Source organism: Salmo salar, chromosome ssa13, assembly GCF_905237065.1.
Source record: "Salmo salar chromosome ssa13, Ssal_v3.1, whole genome shotgun sequence".
In the NCBI taxonomy this organism is placed as follows: Eukaryota; Metazoa; Chordata; class Actinopteri; order Salmoniformes; family Salmonidae; genus Salmo; species Salmo salar.
In genome coordinates, this window is record NC_059454.1 from 110,227,897 (window position 1) to 110,249,009 (window position 21,113).

At 41.3% G+C, this 21,113-nt stretch overlaps 1 protein-coding gene across 1 annotated transcript in view; it reads left to right on the top strand.

Moving 5' to 3' along the window:
• The first annotated feature begins 1,980 nt into the window (after positions 1–1,980).
• Positions 1,981–21,113, top strand: part of LOC106568559 (MOB kinase activator 3B) — an 81,575-nt gene continuing 62,442 nt past the window's right edge. The window contains exon 1 of the mRNA XM_014139000.2: positions 1,981–2,362. Coding sequence (XP_013994475.1) covers positions 2,355–2,362 — 8 coding nt within the window. The 5' untranslated portion in view covers positions 1,981–2,354. The remainder of the gene's footprint in view (positions 2,363–21,113) is intronic.

Consider the following 21,113-nt stretch of genomic DNA (forward strand, 5'->3'; position numbering starts at 1 on the left):
CCAGGACAGCTGATGAAACAGGAGTATTTCTGTCTGTAATAAAGCCCTTTTGTGGGGAAAACTTATTCTGATTGCCTCGGCCTGGTTCCCCAGTGGGTGTGCCAGGACGAGCCTGCTCCCCCATGCCCAGTCATGTGAAATCCATAGATTAGGGGCCTAATCCATTCATTTCAATTGACTGATTTTCTTATATGAACTGTAACACGGTAAAATCATTGAAATTGTTGTACGTTGCAGTTATATTTATGTTCAGTATATTTAAGTAAGCATTTCACTATTAGAAATGTAGTATGAAGACACACGTCCACAGGGTCCAGCAACAGGCACCGAGTGAAACAGTACTAACAGGCTGCTCCAGTGTCTATGGGAGCGACAGTGTCGATCTCGCTCTGTTTCTCCTCTGACACAGGTATTTTTTATTTATTTTTATTTCACCTTTATTTAACCAGGTAGGCCAGTTGAGAACAAGTTCTCATTTACAACTGCGACCTGGCCAGTAGTAGGCTCTAGGTTAACCGTCCTATTCTAGTTAATTGGTTTCTACTGTTACAATTTCACATACCTTCTATATGGATTAAGCCCAATGTCAATTAATCAGAGAATAAAGGAACTGATTTTATAACATCTTTTCTCTTTTTTTTTTTACATCACTAGAATAGACGGGTAACGTCATATAGTACCGTATTTCCTTTACATCCCCACTAGATGGCAGTGTTGTCAGAAGAATGAGTCCTCTATACAGCAGGTGTTCCCAAACCTTCATCACACCCAGCGGTGACCAACATCACGTGGTCCACCTACTTCCGCACTCACGCAACACGTCTGTTTCTATGGGAACGACCTGTTCCCACTCCTCTTGTTGTTGTTGGTGGACAGAGTTTTTAAAGGTTTAAAGCTGATTTTCTGCAATTCTACACGTTATCGTGAGGTGTAAATAAATAAATAAATTAATTAATTAATCCGTTTTAAAGCTACTTTTCTTGGAATTCTATACATTTTGTCACGTCTAATGTGTATTCATGTGATATTTGAGTGACAACAACAAAAAAGGACAACAATATCTATGGGCTAAAAAACATGTTAGCTGACATGGGCTAGTTGATCTGGACATTTCTGACAGGTTATAAATATCTCTCTAAGGTATGAAATGTCTGACATGACAAGAGGAACTGATGATGCACTACCCAATATAGACATTACACCTTGTGTATTCTACTATTACAATTTCCAAGTGTAAGTTTAAAGGCGGACTGAGTTCTACAGTATATGTAGACTACTTTGTAACAAGACCCTTCTGAGAGATTTGATCCCAGGATTAGGCTGTAATAAATATATCTCCTCACTTTATTTCCAACTGCCCATATTGCACTTCAAAGAGAAAGCTGTATGCTGTTCTCCCTTTAGCCCAAAGGCCGGCATATGGCGATTCTGATGGTTTCATTTTACCATCCAAATGCATTGTATGCAGCTGGCAATGCACTCCTATCCCCCATGGACCTATTGGTACCTAAAACATTCTCCATTCAGGGGCTGCAAAGGTGTTGATCTCCTACTTAACTAGATGTATTGGTGAGGAGGTGATTTCTTCTGAAAATATGCTTACTTTGTTTATGAAACGCCATTTTACACCACCATGCTAGTGGCTAATGCTACTTCCTGATGTTGGTGAGAAAATTGTGTTTCATAAAGAAAGTATACATATTTCCCCAGTCCCCCCCCCCCCCCCACCCCTCCTTCTCGACAATAAATCTAGTTAAGGAGGAAATCAAGGCCTTTGCAGCCTGAATGGAGAATGTTTTAGGTAAAGCCAGTCCACGGGAGGATATGAGTATAATGCAGGCTGCATACAATGTGTTTGGACGGTAAAATGGAAACGACTGAATATCGCCATCTGTCGGCCTTTGGACAACTCTCACTTTGAAACACATCGTTTCATCTCATCAATGGGACTGACACCAGTGGTGTAAACTACTTCATGTAAAAAATATATTTTTAAATCGTTTTTGAGGGGGGGGGGGTATCTGTACTTTATCTATATTTTTTGACTAATTTTGCTTCACTATATTCTTAATGAAAGTAATGTATTTTTTACCCTGACGTCCAAAAGTAGTCGTTCCATTTGTGAACGTTTAGCATTAATGAAGAGAAGCCCGGTCGTCCGTTCCGCTATAGGCGTTTCTACTGTCTGTAATCTCACCTGGGTTTTTTCCTCTCTGTGGATCAGCAGTAGCGGGACAGAGGAATGTGTGTGTGTGGATCAGCAGTAGCGGGACAGAGGAATGTGTGTATGTGTGTGTGTGGGGAAACTACAGGAACCACGGCAGGACAGCGCAATGCTTGGATACAGATAACTCATGTTCAGGTAACAACGATACGCACAAAAAAAAACGAATATATATAGGCATGTTACATGTTTGTAATTTCATGTTAAATGTTTTTAAATGGCACTTTAAAGGGAATTTATGTGTATGAGTTTATACCCTGGTCATCCGAGCATAGCGTTACTTTGCTTGCATCGAAAGTTTGACCTTTGATGTAAGGCTAACAATGTTTCAACTTTCATAACTGTTTGCTAGTTTTCTTTTCGGTAATTCTGTCCTTTCAGTAGGTGTCCGTGTTAACATTTATCAGTCTAATGATCTAATACGCTTGTTCAAACTGAATAACAGAATATTAGTTTCAATTTCTTCATACTGATCCACTCGTTGAAATTGAATTGAAAACTATTTTACATTTTACACATTTTCTACACTGTAAATTATAGATTTTGATATCGTTTTTGCAATTTTGCAATTGATCTTTATTCGTTGGGGGGGAGGGGTAAATATTGAAGTGGCTGGGGAAACGGGGTGATTTCTACATTTGTGGTTGAAGTGGACGCCACCACTTCAGTTCGGGGGTAGAATGGCCTTGTCTACACTATACAATAAAGTGGGACATTTTAACGTGGTCATTGGAGGCGAAGTCACACACACACACACACACACACACACACACACACACACACACACACACACACACACACACACACACACACACACACACACACACTCACACACACACACACACACACACAACCAGCGCTCCCCAAAGCAATGCGATACTCTACCGTTATAACGGCCGCGGTGCGTGGTCAGGACACCGAATGGAGTTAACTCTTGGTAATGTCAAAGTCTGCGAGGACATGGGAGTTGCGTGAATCAGACCCTACAGGCTACAATGTTATACTCAATCCCCTGCGTATGCAAACACCTTGCAAAGACAGTCTAACAGCTAGTTATTTACTCATCTGTTCATAATGGTATGTTGTTTTATGTACACGTCCAAATGAAGTAGCCTCATAGGTTTATTATCTTGCGTCGAGAAGGATTGCACGTCCAGGTCGGGCTCACTGGCTGCTCTTCAACGCCTGTGATGGACACCTTGTAGCTTGCATAGCTGCAGGGAGTGGGTTCTGGTAAAGCCCGGTCTGAGAGAGCAATTTTACAGTCCATTATTATACTGTTCACCATGTAGAGACTAGTGTCTACTCTAGACTACTGTTCACCATATAGAGACTAGTGTCTACTCTATCTAGACTACTGTTCACCATGTAGAGACTAGTGTCTACTCTAGACTACTGTTCACCATGTAGAGACTAGTGTCTACTCTATCTAGACTACTGTTCACCATATAGAGACTAGTGTCTACTCTATCTAGACTACTGTTCACCATGTAGAGACTAGTGTCTACTCTATCTAGACTACTGTTCACCATGTAGAGACTAGTGTCTACTCTATCTAGACTACTGTTCACCATATAGAGACTAGTGTCTACTCTAGACTACTGTTCACCATATAGAGACTAGTGTCTACTCTAGACTACTGTTCACCATATAGAGACTAGTGTCTACTCTATCTAGACTACTGTTCACCATATAGAGACTAGTGTCTACTCTATCTAGACTACTGTTCACCATATAGAGACTAGTGTCTACTCTATCTAGACTACTGTTCACCATGTAGAGACTAGTGTCTACTCTATCTAGACTACTGTTCACCATATAGAGACTAGTGTCTACTCTATCTATACTACTGTTCACCATGTAGAGACTAGTGTCTACTCTATCTAGACTACTGTTCACCATATAGAGACTAGTGTCTACTCTAGACTACTGTTCACCATATAGAGACTAGTGTCTACTCTAGACTACTGTTCACCATGTAGAGACTAGTGTCTACTCTATCTAGACTACTGTTCACCATGTAGAGACTAGTGTCTACTCTATCTAGACTACTGTTCACCATGTAGAGACTAGTGTCTACTCTATCTAGACTACTGTTCACCATATAGAGACTAGTGTCTACTCTATCTAGACTACTGTTCACCATGTAGAGACTAGTGTCTACTCTATCTAGACTACTGTTCACCATGTAGAGACTAGTGTCTACTCTAGACTACTGTTCACCATATAGAGACTAGTGTCTACTCTATCTAGACTACTGTTCACCATGTAGAGACTAGTGTCTACTCTAGACCACTGTTCACCATATAGAGACTAGTGTCTACTCTAGACTACTGTTCACCATATAGAGACTAGTGTCTACTCTAGACTACTGTTCACCATATAGAGACTGTTGTCTACTCTATCTAGACTACTGTTCACCATATAGAGACTAGTGTCTACTCTAGACTACTGTTCACCATGTAGAGACTAGTGTCTACTCTATCTAGACTACTGTTCACCATATAGAGACTAGTGTCTACTCTATCTAGACTACTGTTCACCATGTAGAGACTAGTGTCTACTCTATCTAGACTACTGTTCACCATGTAGAGACTAGTGTCTACTCTAGACTACTGTTCACCATGTAGAGACTAGTGTCTACTCTATCTAGACTACTGTTCACCATATAGAGACTAGTGTCTACTCTAGACTACTGTTCACCATGTAGAGACTAGTGTCTACTCTATCTAGACTACTGTTCACCATGTAGAGACTAGTGTCTACTCTAGACTACCGTTCACCATATAGAGACTAGTGTCTACTCTAGACTACTGTTCACCATGTAGAGACTAGTGTCTACTCTATCTAGACTACTGTTCACCATGTAGAGACTAGTGTCTACTCTATCTAGACTACTGTTCACCATGTAGAGACTAGTGTCTACTCTATCTAGACTACTGTTCACCATATAGAGACTAGTGCCTACTCTATCTAGACTACTGTTCACCATATAGAGACTATTGTCTACTCTAGACTACTGTTCACCATATAGAGACTGTTGTCTACTCTATCTAGACTACTGTTCACCATATAGAGACTAGTGTCTACTCTAGACTACTGTTCACCATGTAGAGACTAGTGTCTACTCTATCTAGACTACTGTTCACCATATAGAGACTAGTGTCTACTCTAGACTACTGTTCACCATGTAGAGACTAGTGTCTACTCTATCTAGACTACTGTTCACCATATAGAGACTAGTGTCTACTCTATCTAGACTACTGTTCACCATATAGAGACTAGTGTCTACTCTATCTAGACTACTGTTCACCATATAGAGACTAGTGTCTACTGTATCTAGACTACTGTTCACCATATCGAGACTAGTGTCTACTCTATCTAGACTACTGTTCACCATGTAGAGACTAGTGTCTACTCTATCTAGACTACTGTTCACCATGTAGAGACTAGTGTCTACTCTATCTAGACTACTGTTCACCATATAGAGACTAGTGTCTACTCTATCTAGACTACTGTTCACCATGTAGAGACTAGTGTCTACTCTGTCTAGACTACTGTTCACCATATAGAGACTAGTGTCTACTCTATCTATACTACTGTTCACCATGTAGAGACTAGTGTCTACTCTAGACTACTGTTCACCATATAGAGACTAGTGTCTACTCTAGACTACTGTTCACCATGTAGAGACTAGTGTCTACTCTATCTAGACTACTGTTCACCATGTAGAGACTAGTGTCTACTCTATCTAGACTACTGTTCACCATGTAGAGACTAGTGTCTACTCTATCTAGACTACTGTTCACCATATAGAGACTAGTGTCTACTCTATCTAGACTACTGTTCACCATGTAGAGACTAGTGTCTACTCTATCTAGACTACTGTTCACCATGTAGAGACTAGTGTCTACTCTAGACTACTGTTCACCATATAGAGACTAGTGTCTACTCTATCTAGACTACTGTTCACCATGTAGAGACTAGTGTCTACTCTAGACTACTGTTCACCATATAGAGACTAGTGTCTACTCTAGACTACTGTTCACCATATAGAGACTAGTGTCTACTCTAGACTACTGTTCACCATATAGAGACTGTTGTCTACTCTATCTAGACTACTGTTCACCATATAGAGACTAGTGTCTACTCTAGACTACTGTTCACCATGTAGAGACTAGTGTCTACTCTATCTAGACTACTGTTCACCATATAGAGACTAGTGTCTACTCTATCTAGACTACTGTTCACCATGTAGAGACTAGTGTCTACTCTATCTAGACTACTGTTCACCATGTAGAGACTAGTGTCTACTCTATCTAGACTACTGTTCACCATGTAGAGACTAGTGTCTACTCTAGACTACTGTTCACCATGTAGAGACTAGTGTCTACTCTATCTAGACTACTGTTCACCATATAGAGACTAGTGTCTACTCTAGACTACTGTTCACCATGTAGAGACTAGTGTCTACTCTATCTAGACTACTGTTCACCATGTAGAGACTAGTGTCTACTCTAGACTACCGTTCACCATATAGAGACTAGTGTCTACTCTAGACTACTGTTCACCATGTAGAGACTAGTGTCTACTCTAGACTACTGTTCACCATGTAGAGACTAGTGTCTACTCTATCTAGACTACTGTTCACCATGTAGAGACTAGTGTCTACTCTATCTAGACTACTGTTCACCATGTAGAGACTAGTGTCTACTCTATCTAGACTACTGTTCACCATATAGAGACTAGTGCCTACTCTATCTAGACTACTGTTCACCATATAGAGACTATTGTCTACTCTAGACTACTGTTCACCATATAGAGACTGTTGTCTACTCTATCTAGACTACTGTTCACCATATAGAGACTACTGTCTACTCTAGACTACTGTTCACCATGTAGAGACTAGTGTCTACTCTATCTAGACTACTGTTCACCATATAGAGACTAGTGTCTACTCTAGACTACTGTTCACCATGTAGAGACTAGTGTCTACTCTATCTAGACTACTGTTCACCATATAGAGACTAGTGTCTACTCTATCTAGACTACTGTTCACCATATAGAGACTAGTGTCTACTCTATCTAGACTACTGTTCACCATATAGAGACTAGTGTCTACTCTATCTAGACTACTGTTCACCATATCGAGACTAGTGTCTACTCTATTTAGACTACTGTTCACCATGTAGAGACTAGTGTCTACTCTATCTAGACTACTGTTCACCATGTAGAGACTAGTGTCTACTCTATCTAGACTACTGTTCACCATATAGAGACTAGTGTCTACTCTATCTAGACTACTGTTCACCATGTAGAGACTAGTGTCTACTCTATCTAGACTACTGTTCAACATGTAGAGACTAGTGTCTACTCTATCTAGACTACTGTTCACCATATAGAGACTAGTGTCTACTCTATCTAGACTACTGTTCACCATATAGAGACTAGTGTCTACTCTATCTAGACTACTGTTCACCATATAGAGACTAGTGTCTACTCTATCTAGACTACTGTTCACCATATAGAGACTAGTGTCTACTCTAGACTACTGTTCACCATATAGAGACTAGTGTCTACTCTAGACTACTGTTCACCATATAGAGACTAGTGTCTACTCTATCTAGACTACTGTTCACCATGTAGAGACTAGTGTCTACTCTATCTAGACTACTGTTCACCATATAGAGACTAGTGTCTACTCTAGACTACTGTTCACCATGTAGAGACTAGTGTCTACTCTATCTAGACTACTGTTCACCATATAGAGACTAGTGTCTACTCTAGACTACTGTTCACCATGTAGAGACTAGTGTCTACTCTATCTAGACTACTGTTCACCATATAGAGACTAGTGTCTACTCTAGACTACTGTTCACCATGTAGAGACTAGTGTCTACTCTAGACTACTGTTCACCATGTAGAGACTAGTGTCTACTCTATCTAGACTACTGTTCACCATGTAGAGACTAGTGTCTACTCTATCTAGACTACTGTTCACCATATAGAGACTAGTGTCTACTCTAGACTACTGTTCACCATATAGAGACTAGTGTCTACTCTAGACTACTGTTCACCATATAGAGACTAGTGTCTACTCTATCTAGACTACTGTTCACCATGTAGAGACTAGTGTCTACTCTAGACTACTGTTCACCATGTAGAGACTAGTGTCTACTCTATCTAGACTACTGTTCACCATATAGAGAATAGTGTCTACTCTAGACTACTGTTCACCATGTAGAGACTAGTGTCTACTCTATCTAGACTACTGTTCACCATGTAGAGACTAGTGTCTACTCTATCTAGACTACTGTTCACCATATAGAGACTAGTGTCTACTCTAGACTACTGTTCACCATGTAGAGACTAGTGTCTACTCTATCTAGACTACTGTTCACCATATAGAGACTAGTGTCTACTCTAGACTACTGTTCACCATATAGAGACTAGTGTCTACTCTAGACTACTGTTCACCATATAGAGACTAGTGTCTACTCTATCTAGACTACTGTTCACCATGTATAGACTAGTGTCTACTCTATCTAGACTACTGTTCACCATGTAGAGACTAGTGTCTACTCTAGACTACTGTTCACCATATAGAGACTAGTGTCTACTCTATCTAGACTACTGTTCACCATGTAGAGACTAGTGTCTACTCTATCTAGACTACTGAAAAGACTGTATTGGCTTGTGGGTCAGGGCTGGGGTGGATATCAGAAGAAGTGGCTTGTGGGTTAGGGCTGGGGTGGATATCAGAAGAAGTGGCTTGTGGGTTAGGGCTGGGGTGGATATCAGAAGAAGTGGTTTGTGGGTTAGGGCTGGGATGGATATCAGAAGAAGTGGCTTGTGGGTTAGGGCTGGGATGGACATCAGAAGAAGTGGCTTGTGGGCTAGGGTTAGGGTGGATATCAGAAGAAGTGGCTTGTGGGTTAGGGCTTGGGTGGATATCAGAAGAAGTGGCTTGTGGGTTAGGGTTAGGGTGGATATCAGAAGATGTGGGTTAGGGCTGGGGTGGATTTCAGAAGAAGTGGCTTGTGGGTTAGGGCTGGGGTGGATATCAGAAGAAGTGGCTTGTGGGTTAGGGCTGGGATGGATATCAGAAGAAGTGGCTTGTGGGTTAGGGCTGGGGTGGATATCAGAAGAAGTGGTTTGTGGGTTAGGGCTGGGATGGATATCAGAAGAAGTGGCTTGTGGGTTAGGGCTGGGATGGACATCAGAAGAAGTGGCTTGTGGGCTAGGGTTAGGGTGGATATCAGAAGAAGTGGCTTGTGGGTTAGGGCTTGGGTGGATATCAGAAGAAGTGGCTTGTGGGTTAGGGTTAGGGTGGATATCAGAAGATGTGGGTTAGGGCTGGGGTGGATATCAGAAGAAGTGGCTTGTGGGTTAGGGCTGGGGTGGATATCAGAAGAAGTGGCTTGTGGGTTAGGGCTGGGATGGATATCAGAAGAAGTGGCTTGTGGGTTAGGGCTGGGGTGGATATCAGAAGAAGTGGCTTGTGGAAGACCAAAGCACTGCCACAACACTTTCTATTTTACAGCGAAAACTGCAGCAGAAGAAAACTCCTTTGTCGGCGATTCTTCCGTCCGATGGGCTGGGGAATGGCTGGGGAATGGCTGGGGAATGGCTGGGGAATGGCTGGGGATTGGCTGGGGAATGGCTGGGGAATGGCTGGGGAATGGCTGGGGATTGGCTGGGGAATGGCTGGGGAATGGCTGGGGAATGGCTGGGGATTGGCTGGGGAATGGCTGGGGAATGGCTGGGGAATGGCTGGGGAATGGCTGGGGATTGGCTGGGGAATGGCTGGGGAATGGCTGGGGAATGGCTGGGGATTGGCTGGGGAATGGCTGGGGAATGGCTGGGGATTGGCTGGGGATTGGCTGGGGAATGGCTGGGGATTGGCTGGGGAATGGCTGGGGATTGGCTGGAGAATGGAGAAACTCCTTTTTTAGGTCACGGTATTATATATTAAGTTAATAATATTTCACACCTTGATATTTCTTATTTTTCAAGCGAAGGTCTTTTTTAGGGAGCCTAGCCCGCCAGCCGAACTGAAGCTGATGCCTTAAGACTGTGTGTGATATAGGAGGTAGCAAAGTATGAACAAATTCACTGTCCTTTTAACCAAATTCAAGCAGAAACTCCACCCCCAACCTGAATGAACATTTCTTAGCACTTTGCTAGTAAAAACAATAGACAGGGAAACAACACAGCCAGTCTCTCTTATCTAATCAACTCAATGTAAATGATAGGAGCACACCCCTAGTTTCCTTGTAACAATAAATCCATTGTACTTACAGTACAATAAAACATACAAATTCCTAGCTCTTTATGAACCATGACAATTTCATTCACACGGTAACATTCATTTACCCATCACTGTACCTGTACACAGCCCATCTGTAAATAGCACACCCAACTACCTCATCCCCATATTATTACTTATCCTCTTGCTCTTTTGCACCCCAGTATCTCTACTTGCACATCATCATCTGCACATCTATCACTCCAGTGTTAATGCTAAATTGTAATTATTTCACCTCCTAAGGCCTATTTATTGCCTTACCTCCCTACTCTTCTACATTTGCACACACTGTACATAGATTTTTCAATTTTTCTTTTCTATTGTGTTATTGACTGTACGTTTGTTTATGTGTAACTCTGTGTTGTTGTATGTTGTCACACTGCTTTGCTTTATTCTTGGCCAGGTCGCAGTTGTAAATGAGAACTTGTTCTCAACTAGCCTACCTGGTTAAATAAAGGACTGGTTCTCAACTGGCCTACCTGGTTAAATAAAGGACTGGTTCTCAACTAGCCTACCTGGTTAAGTAAAGGACTGGTTCTCAACTGGCCTACCTGGTTAAGTAAAGGACTGGTTCTCAACTGGCCTACCTGGTTAAGTAAAGGACTGGTTCTCAACTAGCCTACCTGCTTAAGTAAAGGACTGGTTCTCAACTGGCCTACCTGGTTAAGTAAAGGACTGGTTCTCAACTGGCCTACCTGGTTAAATAAAGGACTGGTTCTCAACTAGCCTACCTGGTTAAGTAAAGGACTGGTTCTCAACTAGCCTACCTGGTTAAGTAAAGGACTTGTTCTCAACTAGCCTACCTGGTTAAGTAAAGGACTGGTTCTCAACTGGCCTACCTGGTTAAATAAAGGACTGGTTCTCAACTAGCCTACCTGGTTAAGTAAAGGACTGGTTCTCAACTAGCCTACCTGGTTAAGTAAAGGACTGGTTCTCAACTGGCCTACCTGGTTAAATAAAGGACTTGTTCTCAACTGGCCTACCTGGTTAAGTAAAGGACTGGTTCTCAACTGGCCTACCTGGTTAAATAAAGGACTGGTTCTCAACTGGCCTACCTGGTTAAATAAAGGTTAAATAAATAAATAAAATGTTTGTTTTAGTTGATTCAAGTTTCATTACTCTTCACACCTCTCCTGGCGTCAGTGACCGCAGGACTTCCGTAGGGACGTCTCTTCCTCGAGAGATAAGGTGTGTTTGAACCCTGTGATAGTCCACAGATGGTCAGCCATCCAAACAATGTGGTAAATGGTAATTGAGTCATCACGCTGGGTCTAAGCGCCTGCAAGTCACCAGTCACAAGTATCACCTTCACTAATTCTTCCACTACAGTCTTTTCAATTATTAAAACACTCTTTGTACCATGAAATGAAAATGTTGAGATTTTAGTGTGCGCAGAACGGCTGGCTAGGGAAGTGGTTTATACCTGCCTATAGACCTACTATATCTAGGCCTATACAGTACCTTCAGTACCTACAGTAATATATTCACACCACTTGACTTCTTCTACATTTTGTTGTGTTACATTGAGATTTTATGTCACTGGCCTACACAGAATAGCCCATAATGTCAAAGTGTAATTAAAAGTGTAATAAACATTAAAAGCTAAAAATGTCTTGAGTTAATAAGTATTAATAAGTGTTTTTGCTTTGTCATTATGGGGTATTGTATGTAGATTGGTGAGGGGGAAAAACAATTTAATGGGGGTAGAAGCTGTCTCGGAGCCTGTCTGAGAGACAATGCTCCGGTACCGTTTGCCAGACAGTAGCAGAGTGAACAGTCTATGGCTTGGCTGGCTGGAGCCTGTGGCAATTTTTCGGGCCTTCCTCTGACACCGCCTGGTATAAAGGTCCTGGATGGCAGGAAGCTCAGCCCCAGTGATGTACTGGACTGTCCGCACCACCCTCTGTATCGCTTTGTGTTCAAGGGCGGTGCATTTGCTATACCAAGTGGTGATGCAGTCAGTCAAGATGCACTCGATGGTGCAGCTGTAAAACTTTTTTTGAGGATCCAAGGGACTATGCCAAATCTTGATAATGGTGTTGGAGTCGTGCTTGGCCACACAGTCGTGGGTGAACAGGGAGTACAAGAGAAGACTAAGCACGCGCCTGAGGGGTCAGAGTGGCGGAAGTGTTGTTGCCTACCCTCAGCACCTGGGGCTGGCCCGTCAGGAAGTCCAGGATCCAATTTCAGAGGGAGGAGTTCAAATCCCTGGGTCCCTAGCTTGGTGATGAGCTTGGAGAGGACTATGGTGTTGAACACTGAGCTATAGTCCATGTACAGCATTCTCACATAGTTATTTACCTTCTTGTCCAGATGGGAGAGGGCAGTGTGAAGTGCGATAGAGATTGCGTCATCTGTGGATCTGTTGGGGCGGTATGTGAATTGGACTGGGTCCAGGGTGTCTAGGATGATGGTGTTGATGTGTGTCATGACCAGCCTCTCAAAGCACTTGATAATTATACATGTGAGTGCTACAGGGCGATAGTCATTTAGCCAGGTCATCTTGTGGAGCTCTTGGGATTTACAGACTGGGACAAGGAGAGATTGAAAACGTCTGTGAAGACACTTGCCAGTTTGTCTGTTGGTAGAAGTGAAGTAGGATGGTTGTATTCATTGCCAGTTGTGATTCTCACATGTATTGACTCAGGGTTGTGAATAATTTATTTTCAATACATTTGCAAACATTTCAAAAAACATATTTTCACTTTGTCATTGTGGGGTATTGTGTGTAGATGGGTGATAAATTTTTTTGATTTTATGCTGTAACACAGCAAAATGTGGAATAAGTCAAGGGATATGAATACTTTCTGAAGGCACTGTATCAGCCTACACACACACACAGTCCTAATATACATTGATCTTTACAGTGTATCTAGTTTCTACAATGTTGACAGAATAAATAAAACCGTGTTGGGCAAATTACTTGACAAATCTAAAAGGTTAAAGAATAATAATCAATAAATAACATGACAGAAGAAACAAAGAAATCGAAAAGAAAAGTTATTTCAAGTTTTTAATAATTCATTTTATTTCAATTTGCTCTAGAATCGAATTATCAAAATAAATAAAACGAATAATATAATAATATTATTTCCTTAACAAGAAGACCTCATAGGGCTGAATAGCAAGGCGCTGCGCAGATTAATTCATTTCCACTTTTAAGGTGTTTATAGGGTGACCATAATATACTGGTAGTTTAAAGGTGTTTAAAGATGGACCATAATATACTGGTAGTTTAAAGGTGTTTAAAGGGTGACCATAATATACTGGTAGTTTATAGGGTGACCATAATATACTGGTAGTTTAAAGGTGTTTAAAGGGTGACCATAATATACTGGTAGTTTATAGGGTGACCATAATATACTGGTAGTTTATAGGGTGACCATAATATACTGGTAGTTTAAAGGTGTTTAAAGGGTGACCATAATATACTGGTAGTTTATAGGGTGACCATAATATACTGGTAGTTTAAAGGTGTATAAAGGGTGACCATATTATACTGGTAGTTTAAAGGGTGACCATAATATACTGGTAGTTTAAAGGGTGACCATAATATACTGGTAGTTTATAGGGTGACCATATTATACTGGTAGTTTTAAGGGTGACCATAATATACTGGTAGTTTAAAGGGTGACCATAATATACTGGTAGTTTAAAGGGTGACCATAATATACTGGTAGTTTAAAGGTGTTTAAAGGGTGACCATAATATACTGGTAGTTTAAAGGGTGACCATAATATACTGGTAGTTTAAAGGTGTTTAAAGGGTGACCATAATATACTGGTAGTTTATAGGGTGACCATAATATACTGGTAGTTTATAGGGTGACCATAATATACTGGTAGTTTAAAGGGTGACCATAATATACTGGTAGTTTAAAGGTGTTTAAAGGGTGACCATATTATACTGGTAGTTTATAGGGTGACCATAATATACTGGTAGTTTAAAGGTGTTTAAAGGGTGACCATAATATACTGGTAGTTTAAAGGGTGACCATAATATACTGGTAGTTTAAAGGTGTTTAAAGGGTGACCATAATATACTGGTAGTTTAAAGGTGTTTAAAGGATGACCATAATATACTGGTAGTTTAAAGGTGTTTAAAGGGTGACCATATTATACTGGTAGTTTATAGGGTGACCATAATATACTGGTAGTTTATAGGGTGACCATAATATACTGGTAGTTTATAGGGTGACCATAATATACTGGTAGTTTAAAGGTGTTTAAAGGGTGACCATATTATACTGGTAGTTTATAGGGTGACCATAATATACTGGTAGTTTATAGGGTGACCATAATATACTGGTAGTTTATAGGGTGACCATAATATACTGGTAGTTTATAGGGTGACCATATTATACTGGTAGTTTATAGGGTGACCATAATATACTGGTAGTTTAAAGGTGTTTAAAGGGTGACGATAATATACTGGTAGTTTATAGGGTGACCATATTATACTGGTAGTTTATAGGGTGACCATATTATACTGGTAGTTTATAGGGTGACCATATTATACTGGTAGTTTATAGGGTGACCATAATATACTGGTAGTTTATAGGGTGACCATATTATACTGGTAGTTTATAGGGTGACCATATTATACTGGTAGTTTATAGGGTGACCATATTATACTGGTAGTTTATAGGGTGACCATAATATACTGGTAGTTTATAGGGTGACCATATTATACTGGTAGTTTATAGGGTGACCATATTATACTGGTAGTTTATAGGGTGACCATATTATACTGGTAGTTTATAGGGTGACCATAATATACTGGTAGTTTATAGGGTGACCATATTATACTGGTAGTTTATAGGGTGACCATAATATACTGGTAGTTTAAAGGTGTTTAAAGGGTGACCATAATATACTGGTAGTTTATAGGGTGACCATATTATACTGGTAGTTTATAGGGTGACCATATTATACTGGTAGTTTAAAGGGTGACCATAATATACTGGTAGTTTAAAGGGTGACCATAATATACTGGTAGTTTATAGGGTGACCATATTATACTGGTAGTTTTAAGGGTGACCATAATATACTGGTAGTTTAAAGGGTGACCATAATATACTGGTAGTTTATAGGGTGACCATATTATACTGGTAGTTTAAAGGTTTTAAAGGGTGACCATAATATACTGGTAGTTTAAAGGGTGACCATAATATACTGGTAGTTTAAAGGTGTTTAAAGGGTGACCATAATATACTGGTAGTTTAAAGGGTGACCATAATATACTGGTAGTTTATAGATGTTTTAAGGGTGACCATAATATACTGGTAGTTTAAAGGTGTTTAAAGGGTGACCATAATATACTGGTAGTTTATAGGGTGACCATAATATACTGGTAGTTTATAGGGTGACCATAATATACTGGTAGTTTAAAGGGTGACCATAATATACTGGTAGTTTAAAGGTGTTTAAAGGGTGACCATATTATACTGGTAGTTTATAGGGTGACCATAATATACTGGTAGTTTAAAGGTGTTTAAAGGGTGACGATAATATACTGGTAGTTTATAGGGTGACCATATTATACTGGTAGTTTATAGGGTGACCATATTATACTGGTAGTTTATAGGGTGACCATATTATACTGGTAGTTTATAGGGTGACCATAATATACTGGTAGTTTATAGGGTGACCATATTATACTGGTAGTTTATAGGGTGACCATATTATACTGGTAGTTTATAGGGTGACCATATTATACTGGTAGTTTATAGGGTGACCATAATATACTGGTAGTTTATAGGGTGACCATATTATACTGGTAGTTTATAGGGTGACCATAATATACTGGTAGTTTAAAGGTGTTTAAAGGGTGACGATAATATACTGGTAGTTTATAGGGTGACCATATTATACTGGTAGTTTATAGGGTGACCATATTATACTGGTAGTTTATAGGGTGACCATATTATACTGGTAGTTTATAGGGTGACCATAATATACTGGTAGTTTATAGGGTGACCATATTATACTGGTAGTTTATAGGGTGACCATATTATACTGGTAGTTTATAGGGTGACCATAATATACTGGTAGTTTATAGGGTGACCATAATATACTGGTAGTTTATAGGGTGACCATAATATACTGGTAGTTTAAAGGGTGACCATAATATACTGGTAGTTTATAGGGTGACCATAATATACTGGTAGTTTAAAGGTGTTTAAAGGGTGACCATAATATACTGGTAGTTTATAGGGTGACCATAATATACTGGTAGTTTAAAGGGTGACCATAATATACTGGTAGTTTAAAGGTGTTTAAAGGATGACCATATTATACTGGTAGTTTAAGGTGTGTCAAAACTTGGTCACTGAGTTAACTACCTTTCATCCCATTCCCACCGGAGGTGATTTGTTTGAATAGGTTGTGTGTGCAAGGTCTCAGAGGAAAGGAATGTGTGAGTGTGGTTTGGTTACAGAAGTGTCTGCCAAGCACAGAGTTACCTGGTTAAACATTGACTGAACTGAACATGGACTCTGTGTGATACTGTATATGAGGGATTCAAATGTCTAGATATATTATTCTCTCACCTTTTAATAGATTAAAACAATAAAATAATTCACCTTTATTTTACAGGTAGGCCAGTTGAGAACAAGTTCTCATTTAAAACTGCGACCTGGCCAAGATAAAGCAAAGCAGTGCGACAAAAACAACAACACAGAGTTACACATGGAATAAACAAACATACAGTCAATAACACAATAAAAAAGAATCTATATTCAGTGTGTGCAAATTAAGTAAGATTAGGGAAGTAAGGCAATAAATAGGCCATAGTGGCGAAATAATGACAATTTAGCAATTAAACACTGGAGTAATAGATATGCAGAATGAATGTGCAAGTTGAGATACTGGGGTGCAAAGGAGCAAGATAAATAAATAAATACAGTATGGGGATGAGGTAGGTAGATAGATGGGCTGTTTACAGATGGGCTATGCACAGGTGCAGTGATCTGTGAGCTGCTCTGACAGCTGGTGCTTAAAGCTAGTGAGGGAGATCTGAGTCTCCAGCTTCAGTGATTTTTCCAGTTAGTTCCAGTCATTGGCAGCAGAGAACTGGAAGGAAAGGTGGCCAAAGGAGGAATTGACTTTGGGGGTGACCAGTGAGATATACCTGCTGGAGCGCGTGCTACAGGTGGGTGCTGCTATGGTGACCAGTGAGCTGAGATAAGGCGGGGCTTTACCTAGCAAAGACTTATAGATGACCTGGAGCCAGTGGGTTTGGCGACGAATATGAAGCGAGGGCCAGCCAATGAGAGTCTACAGGTCGCAATGGTGGGTAGTATATGGGGCTTTGGTGACAAAACGGATGGCACTGTGATAGACTACATCCAATTTGCTGAGTAGAGTGTTGGAGGCTATTTTGTAAATTACATCGCCGAAGTCAAGGATCGGTAGGATGGTCAGTTTTACGAGGGTATGTTTGGCGGCATGAGCGAAGGATGCTATGTTGCAAAATAGGAAGCCGATTCTAGATTTAATTTTGGATTGGAGATGTTTAATGCGAGTCTGGAAGGAGAGTTTACAGTCTAACCAGACACCTAGGTATTTGTAGTTGTCCACATATTCTAAGTCAGAACCGTCCAGAGTAGTGATGCTGGACGGGCGGGCAGGTGTGGGCAGCGATCGATTGAAGAGCATGCATTTAGTTTTACTTGCATTTAAGAGCAAGTAAAACAGTGTCGTATTCAATATATATCATAGATATTCATAAGGGTTGCAATAGCGTCGCTATAAGTCCTTAATGGGAAGGAAACGGTACAGTAGTAAACCTGCTTTACACATTGTATTCTCCTACTCAAACGACATTGTCACATCCTGACCAGTAAAAGGGGTTATTTGTTATTGTAGTTTGGTCAGGGCGTAGCAGGGGGTGTTTGTTTAGTGTGTTTCGGGGTTTTTGGTTTATGTTCTATGTTTTCTATTTCTATGTGGGTTTTCTAGTTTTTCTATTTCTATGTTAGTTTTGGGAATGACCTCCAATTAGAAGCAGCTGGTTGTCGTTGCTTCTAATTGGAGGCCATATTTAGGTGGGTTTATTTTCTCTTGTGTTTTGTGGGTAGTTCCATGTATAGTCTATGTACCTTACAGGACTGGTTTTTTTTTGTCATGCTTTTGTTAAGTGTTAATTTCTTTAATAAATGAAGAAGATGATTCACATCCCCGCTGCAGTTTGGTCCGATCATTACGACGTTTATGACAGACACGCAGTCATCCAATGGGACCAAGGCAGAGTTTGATGCATTTCTAACATGGCTGCCGTTTTGAGGAAGCACACACGGCTTCATGAGTTTCGACTCAGGCTTTTTTTTTTTAAAGCTTCAGCACTTTAAATTTTACCATGATGGTGGCTTCCAGATGCTACTCCTAAAGGGCCAACTGAATCGGGAGACTGTTACTTTAAGTTTTTCAAGGTTTATTTGGCACAGTGAAATGCTTAACTCGAAAGCCCTACACAACAGTGCAGTATTCAATATTATACAAAATATAATAATATTAAGAAATAATAAGAAATAAACAAGAAAAAAACACAAGAACTAAAAGAGGAAGCTATATACAGTGTTGGAGGGTGTGTGTGTGTGTGTGTGTGTGTGTGTGTGTGTGTGTGTGTGTGTGTGTGTGTGTGTGTGTGTGTGTGTGTGTGTGTGTGTGTCTGTCAGTTTAGGTGTGATAGGTAGATATACAGTACATGTAGACAGGGCTGAAAGGTGACTGGTAGCAGGAATATATAACTACTGATGGTAATATAGTAGTGGTAATATATACATGTAGACATAGCTGAAAGGTGACTGGTAGCAGGAATATATAAATACTGATGGTAATATACTAGTGGTAATATATACATGTAGACATAGCTGAAAGGTGACTGGTAGCAGGAATATATAACTACTGATGGTAATATATACAGGTAAGCAGGTGTAATACTGACCAGTGGCAGGATAAATAGATAAATACTAATGGTAATAGAATTGAATGAAGCTGTTTAGGAGTCTGTTGGTCTGAGCCTTGATGCACCGGTACCGCCTGCCGGACGGGAACATGGAGAACAGTCTTATGGCCAGGGGATAGAAGCTGTTTAGGAGTCTGTCTGTCTGAGCCTTGATGCACCGGTACCGCCTGCGGACGGGAACATGGAGAACAGTCTTATGGCCAGGGGATAGAAGCTGTTTAGGAGTCTGTTGGTCTGAGCCTTGATGCACCGGTACCGCCTGCCAGACGGGAACATGGAGAACAGTCTTATGGCCAGGGGATAGAAGCTGTTTAGGAGTCTGTTGGTCTGAGCCTTGATGCACCGGTACCGCCTGCGGGACGGGAACATGGAGAACAGTCTTATGGCCAGGGGATAGAAGCTGTTTAGGAGTCTGTCTGTCTGAGCCTTGATGCACCGGTACCGCCTCCCGGACGGGAACATGGAGAACAGTCTTATGGCCAGGGGATAGAAGCTGTTTAGGAGTCTGTCTGTCTGAGCCTTGATGCACCGGTACCGCCTGCCGGACGGGAGCATGGAGAACAGTCCACGTCTGAGGTGGCTGGAGTCTTTTGGGCCTTTCTCAGACACCGCCTGGCGTGTACATCCTGGATGGCTGTTAGCTCAACCTCAGTGATGCACTGGGCCGTCCGCACCACCCTCTGTAGGGCCTTCCAGTCGAGAGCGGGTCAGCTTGGCAAAGGTGTTGCCTACCCTTACCACCTGGGGCCGTCAGGATGTCCAGGATCCAGTTGCAGAGGGAGTTGTTCAGTCCCAGGGTCCTTAGCTTAGTGATGAGCTTCGTGGGCACTATGGTGTTGAACGCTGAGCTGTAGTCAATGAACAACATCCTCACATAGATATAGCTCTTTTCTATGTGGTAGAGAACAGCGTGGGGTACAACTGAGATTGCATTGTCTGTGGATCTGTTGGGTCGTTATTCAACTTGGTGTGGGTCTGGGGATGATGGAGTTGATGTGAGCCATAACCAGCCTTTCAAAGCACTTCATGATTACAGATGTGAGAGCTACAGGGCGGTTAGTCATTGTGGCAGGATACCTTCACATTTTTGGGGGAACAGGAATGATCATAGTCAACTCGAAACGTGCTGGGATTTGAGACTGGGAGAGGGAGAGGATGAAAATGTCAGTGAAGATGCCTGCCGGCTGGTCTGCACATGCCCTGATGACACACCCTGGAAAACCATCTGGCCAAGCGGTCTTACGAGTGTTGACCTGTTTAAAAACCTTACTCACGTTAGCCTCGGAGAAAGAGGGATCGCTCATTCTTCATGATCAGTGGGGTGCCTGCAGGGCTCTGTGTTGTTGTTGTGAAAGCGTGCATAAAAGGCATTTAGTTGGGCAGATCATGGCTAGGGCTTCCTTTGTTGTCCGTAATGCACTGTAGCCCCTGTCACATCCGTTGAGGGTCAGAGACGTGTTAATAGGATTCCACCTTGCTCCGATATTGTCATTTTGGCTGTTTGACGGCTCTGAGGAGGTCATAGCAGGACTTCCTGTACGCGTTCGTGTCCTCAGATGAAGCCTCGGGATTGGCTGCGATAGCCCTGTGAGCGGTAGCTCTGTTCTTTAGCGT